General features: G+C 41.6%; 1 protein-coding gene across 1 annotated transcript; it reads right to left on the bottom strand.

Annotated features, from left to right (window-relative positions):
• Positions 1-1,029: 1,029 nt before the first annotated feature.
• Positions 1,030-2,304, bottom strand: LOC115574592 (zinc finger CCHC domain-containing protein 18-like). Its single transcript, XM_030406224.1, has one exon. The coding sequence runs from the start codon at positions 2,302-2,304 to the stop codon at positions 1,030-1,032; it is 1,275 nt and encodes a 424-aa protein (XP_030262084.1).
• Positions 2,305-6,714: the final 4,410 nt, after the last annotated feature.

Raw genomic sequence — 6,714 nt, 5'->3', positions numbered from 1 at the left:
GCTTGTCAACTGCAAAGACCTCTGGGATGGAGTTCAGCTTGACTGTAATACGTCGTTTCCACTCCTCAGACATGGGTGCATCATCGAGATTGAATGCAAGCTCCTCGCTTGGTGTCTGAGAGTTGGTGGGCACAGACTGATGGGGGTTTAGGGGCTTTACACTCTGAGCGGCAGATACTTCGCCAATGACACACTTTGGAGGTAGAGTAATACTGTGATCTGTTGTATTTCTGAGAATAACAGGGATCTTGCTTGAAGCTTTACAGTTGATATTCATAAGTGCACACTCAAGAAACAAACCACCAGGAAGGGAAAAAAACTCAGGGGGCTCAAGAATGAAAGAGTTGTGTGGATTTCCTTCACCCACTCTGACATCTCCAAACACACACAACTTGTGCCTTGCTGGAACTGTGATGGGTTTTTTCCCATGCAACTTGACAGGACAGGTTTTGGTTTCATTTTCATGCAGTTGAGCAACATGGTGGAGGAGTAATGCAAAACTGTCTGACCTCCTCAGGAATGTTGGCCTGTCATGATCTATGCCACATTGGTAGAGCTGCAGCAAAACATTTGTGCCTACCAACACTGGTATTCTGCTATTAAATTGGCACTCTGGGACAATGAGGGCTAGAGCAGTTAACTGTTCCTCCATGCCGGTAACACTGCTAGGAAAAGTCAGGAGAACTTCCACATAGCCCTGATAGGGCACAGGCTGACCCCCGGCCCCTTCAACCTCAAGCAAATGACTGATGGGCTTAATTGGGAGGGAAGCCAGGTGTCTGGAATGGAAAGTCTCTGAAATAGTCGTGACCTGAGATCCGGTATCAAGGATAGATTCACATCGTACATCTCCCACGTAGACTGTAGAGACACAGCGGGGGCCCACAAGCCCAAGAGGTAAGGTGTGATTGAGACCATCGCAGCTTTCAGGGCTTTTGGCTCTTGGCTCCTCTTTAACATTGTGGGTCATTACTATGGGACTTATCTGATTGATGTCCTCAGCTCCTGGTCGTCCCGAAGCAGGAGCCTCTACAAGTTTAAAGATGCTTTGCGGGCTGCCTGCTGGGCCCAGAATCTGTCGCGTTTGTCTCTGAGCTCTCCATTCTTTTTGCGGACAAGGTCAGGGTTGGGGCTGTTAGTACAGTTTGCTGCTATGTGGCCGGTTTCCCCACACTTAAAGCAGAACCATGGTTTCGGTGGAGTGGCAGTTCGGGATGTCGAATCAGGATTTGTGACATAGGCTGCTAAATGTTCACTTTGTAAGGGTGATTCTTTTCTTGTAGAACTACTTGGCACCTCTTCATGTGTGAGCTTGATTCTCTCTTTGTGTACAAGTTGTGCCACTTGTTTCCGGAGTTCAGCTACTTCCTTTTCAAGTTTAGAACTTGCATCATGCTTCTTAGGATCTGTGGTAGCAGGTTCCTCGTCGAATACTGGCATGCTCAAGACTGAGTGAACATGTGTTGCAGCCTTAGTGCTTCCCAGATGTTTTTTCATCCGGTCCATCTTGGCTGCACGCCGGTCCTCTTCTGTTCTCAAAAGCAACAATAGTTCAGGGAAAGATGGGGGATTGGGTTTTCGATGCTCAAGTTGAAGGCCGATGATTAAGCTCTGGTCCCAGCACCCTCTACAGAATTGCCTGAGTAAGTACTTGTCGGACTCTGTGACTGAAACTCTCCCTCTGGAGATGGCTTTGGTGAGAAGGGTTTGGAGACGGTTCAAGTAAACAGAGGGCTTCTCCCCAGCATTCTGGTTGGAGCCCAAGAAGGTTGCAAATAGCTCTTCACCATCCTCTACCACGCCAAATGCTGATTCGAGCTGAGTGAGGTAAGCCTCAGGGGTTGCATTTGTTCCAAGCGGCTTGACAATATCAGCAGCTGGGCTGAGCAGGCTCTCTAGTATTCTTCTCACCTTTTGAGAGTCAGACAATGAAGCATCATTACAGAGAAGGTCTACCTGAATGCGCCAGGCATCATAATCAACTTCCCCATTTGGCTTTGGTAGTCGCCCTGAGAAGGTTCTCACTCTGCTTTGGCTGTAGCTGGATGGCGTTGTGTCATTACGAATGAAATGTTCAACAATGACTTTCTGAACTTGAGGTGGATTTATTGTGCCCTCGTCAAAGAAAGTGGGAGCTTTGGGAGCATTGGGAGGGAGAGTACTGGCAACCAGATTGGGTGGGTTTAGCTCTGGTGTGTCACCATTAGCTGTTTGGCCATGCTGATCTAAAGCCTCATAATGGGTATCGGGACTCTGTGGCGGGGCAGAATCAGGCTGGACATGTTGCAAATCATGCTGAAGCATATCCCAAAAGCCAGCTTTACTTTTCCCGGCAAGAGTGCTCAGTTCAGCCAAACATCGCTGGGCTAATTCCCTCCCTAGGTCCTCTTGACACACCTCACGAATGCTTCTCACATGCCAGGTGAGAGTGGGATCATAAGGGCTTGGTAGGTTGCCAAGGTTGGCAGGATTGAGTCTTGATATTGTTTGTTCTGATGAGTACTGTATAAGGGTTTGACCTTTCGGCTTGTCTGGTTTATCAGGGACCCTGACAATTTTTTCAATGTCCCCATTTACTTTAAAAAAGTCATTTATCTCTTTATCAGTGCATGTTTCATCTATTCCTGTGACATAAAGGCAACTAGGCCCATGCAAGTCGAATTGGTTGCAAAGATCCATTTTATACTGACTGTTTGTTCAATTAAATGTATTATGTTTTTAACAGCGTTTTTAACAACTACACAACCATAAATTCAGTTTGAGCGTATATTGGTTTGTTAAATTATGTCTGCAAAATATTTGGGGTGGAAACTATTTTAATCTACACCAGTCTCTCCTGGCTAGCTCGCCACTTTTGTAACCCCCCCTTGCACCTAAGTCTTTAAGCTAGTGTGTTTATAAAACCAAGAGGCAGGGGTCATTATCTATTTTAGATTCGATGAGGAGATTGGTTATTATCTTTCCTGGTATACTGTAAGGATAGACCTGTAATATCCACCCCAAATAACTCACATGACAACCGACTGGCGATTTAGGTTGAAGAAAATATATATTGAAACCAAAAACTTATGGAGTCAATATTCCACAATGCAGATATCACTAGAAATATGATGGAATGAAAAAAAAATACTGCTAATGCACGAAAGTTCCACACTTCTAGTAATAGTAATAAACAATTTAGTATGATAACACAGTAATATAGTTAAATTCACAAAGAACCTTAAACCTTCAATATCTTTTTCTTTGAGTTCTGGTGAGCCACAAGTGGTTTTCTTGAATGAAATTGTACCAAAAAAACCTCTGAGATCTCAGGAAAAAAAATATAAAAAAGTAATAAAAAATTGAGTCCACTCAGGAAGTCCTACCACCCCAATGGATGTCAGATAAGGCAGTCCAAGAAGAGTATTGCAGGATGGAATGGCAATGTGAATGATGATCCCCTGGCAGAAGATGGAAAGCAACCAGGATGGAGATATGGACAGATGACGGTCCTCTGAAGGGCTCCACAAAAAAAACAGCCGGAATATCAATCAATAGTTCAACGGAGTTCAACGGAGTTCTACACGATGTCCACAGCTTCTCAATCGTCTCAATGCTTATCAATGTTTACTTTCTATTTCAGTTACCAACTTTCTGACTCAGTTCTATCAAGGTACAGCTATGTTGTTTCTCCAACATCCACACGAACTGCGTAGCAGGCAAGAAGAAGAACAAAGATCTCATGTGCGAGTAAGATGATGACTCGTAGCGGTTTTCTTCGCACCTAAAAGAGTGTATTGACTGCGCCTCTGCTGCCACCTTGTGACCAAATTGGGAATAGGTTATTTCTTTAAAAAACAAAATTTAACAACAAAACACATGGAATGCAGCTTAATTTTCCAAAATAATGGAGGTAATAGCCTGGAAGATTTACTACCTGGGTTACATGCGCATTAAAGACATGAGGTAACATTTCTGCATTAAAATGTCTTAAAAATGACTTTTCATATATACTTTGTTGACTTAAATTATTTGAAAAGTTTCCAGTGATTTTCAAGAGAAGTTCTTATTATATTCAGGGTAACTGTGTGTCTAATTTGGTTGCTATTACTTTTGGAGTAGAATCAGGATGTAAGAGGGGAAGTCCCCGAACAAATCTAAACATGACGCAAGTAAACCTAAAAGTCAAGTGTATTTTTACACTTCACATCTATTTTTCTTCAGTTCATGCGTAACTACAGGGATTTTGTTCTGAGCACTGGAGAACTTATAACTGAGAACACAGATGTCCGCGAACGCTCAATACATTCTTTGAACATTCAGGCCAATGATGAGCGCTTTTTAATTTTTTCCCAGCTCAAGCTAAATTTTACAAATACAAAACCTCTGTGGATGAAAAACTGATCACAGAAGAAGTCACAATTGACCGTGTTTGGACTGATTCGTCAGCAAACTCACAGATGTCTCTTTTATACTACATCCATGGCAGTGAAGCAGCAGCTGCTCGCTCACATAGCAGACGCAGTGTAACATTCATCCGGTGGGGAGCCAAATTAATTTGAATGATTTCTTCTGCACCCCTTTTTTTTGTAGCACAGTTGCTATGACAATTGTATAAGGTGATGGTGCAGTGTGTCAGTATAGTATGTCAATAAGTTTACAGCCGCCAATGAGTGACCCCGATTACTGCAGGGTTAAATAAAGCTTGTGAAATGTGATCGCCATCACAAGCAGCCAATTTTAAATCTACTTTTCATCCCATATGATCAATTTGTAGGCCTGTTTATCAGGCCTCTCTGGGTGTGTGGCAGTCCTCCTGTGTGTTTTCCTAGCGGTTGGCGTTCACAAATAATAAATACTTCCACACACAGGCAGAATTAACAGATTGAGAAAATTGAACATGAGTGAATGGAGAGTGAAATTTCAATTTGAGGAGACCAAAGCACACTGGAGCCCTGTTTATAGACACTGTGTCAGACTGGGCAGTTTACTGAGTCTTTGTGTATGTGCTGCATGTTATGTAATGTCTTGACAATAGGCTGCATTGACGAGCAAAGTCGCAAAGTCGCAAAGTGCTTCCTCCGCCATCCATGTCAGCAGCACGGTTTTACCATGTTGACAAACACTCAACAAAAGTTATAAAAAGCTATAAAAAGCACATAACAGCATCATAACAGTAATAAGCTATCAAAGGCCGTGAGGGGCTCTGTCATGTGAAAGGATAAAGCTCCATCTACACATGGGGACGCCACACAAAGAGGCATATCAGTCTGTGGCAGCGTATTTACTCTTCAGTGCCAGTGAGAAAACACAGTCACAAACATGTCCAGGCTTTGTGCATACTTGGAAATGTAAATGTGTTTCAAAAATAGATTTATTGAAGAAAAACAACTCTGAAATGGCATAAATTGTGGTGTTGATAATAACTGAATACGCCCGTAGAATAAACGTCGCCATCGCTGCCACTCCACCCATCAGCTAAGATAAACAGCCTGCTCAGAATTGACTTCACGCTGAGTTTTTGACGACTGGATGGAAAAGCTCTTTCCGAGCGGGACTAAATGGAGTCCTCCAGGACTGAGGCCAAGCGCGAACGCTAACAACAAAAGGGCTAAAAGTGCTGTTTGTTTGTTTGAATGTCCCCCCGCTGACAAGTTATCACTGGAGTTGGTGTGTTTAGGCCAAATATTTGGCGGTCAGGTGAAAGTGAGACCTTGAATTTCCCACAGACATAAATCTGAGCATGAGAAGGTCACAGTTTTTACTAAAAAAAGACATAATGGACAACCACAATGCAATCACCCAGGTGATGATGTATAAACTTTGTTGTTAATAGTGACCCATCAGAGTTATAACATTGTAAAAACGTATTTCTATGAATAAATGTGGAGTGCAGACCTTTGAGGGAGAGATGGAAATAAAATGTCACATCTTCCCCTTTTTACTTTAATTATGTGGCTGTTTCCGAAATAAAAGGAAGTTACTTTTATGTCACTGGATGATGACAAAATACATAATGATGCATTTTCTACACCTATCAAGCATCAGTTTAAAATGTAAATTGTATTCATCTTTGTTGTTTTTTTTTTGTTTTTTTTTTAAAGTGTGTTTTCCTATTCAGATTTTTGCTTTTTAAAAAATTATTTAAAGTAAATTCACTGTAATACACATGCATTTGTTTAATTAATCATCCCTCTGTCATGGTTTTGGACTTTTATTTATTTGTTTCCTGTTTTATTTTGTAAGTTTTAAACTTATGTGACTGGCTGTGATTTACCTTTCCTGTCTTTGTGTTTATTCCTTCCTTCTTTGATCCCCCTCCAGAGTATTTTGGTATCCTGTTGATATTTCATCTTCTCCTTGTCCCTTCCTGGCAATGTTGATGAGCCGCACTGCACATATTTTTTGACACATTTTCTGACTAATAATATATCAGTCACATGGCCATCTTTCACAATGACTTCTTTGACTTTCCATACTTATTTTGATGATTTGGATGATCTTACTTTTTCTACTTTTTCTGAGGGGAGATTTTTACTTGTGATTTAATATTTTTTAAATATAATGTGAAAACTTCGTCAACCACTGTGTATCATGTGTTGTACTACCCTTTTGCATGTGAAATCAGGTAACTCATCTGTTCTTTGCATGTCTTCATATTGTGAGGAGAGGATGAGGAGGTGATTCAAATGAAAGTCTTAAAAAACTAAACTGTAAAAGTACATCTGTGCGTGT

The sequence above is a fragment of the Sparus aurata genome, chromosome 22 (assembly GCF_900880675.1).
Source record: "Sparus aurata chromosome 22, fSpaAur1.1, whole genome shotgun sequence".
In the NCBI taxonomy this organism is placed as follows: Eukaryota; Metazoa; Chordata; class Actinopteri; order Spariformes; family Sparidae; genus Sparus; species Sparus aurata.
This window is presented reverse-complemented; position numbering and strand designations above follow the sequence as displayed.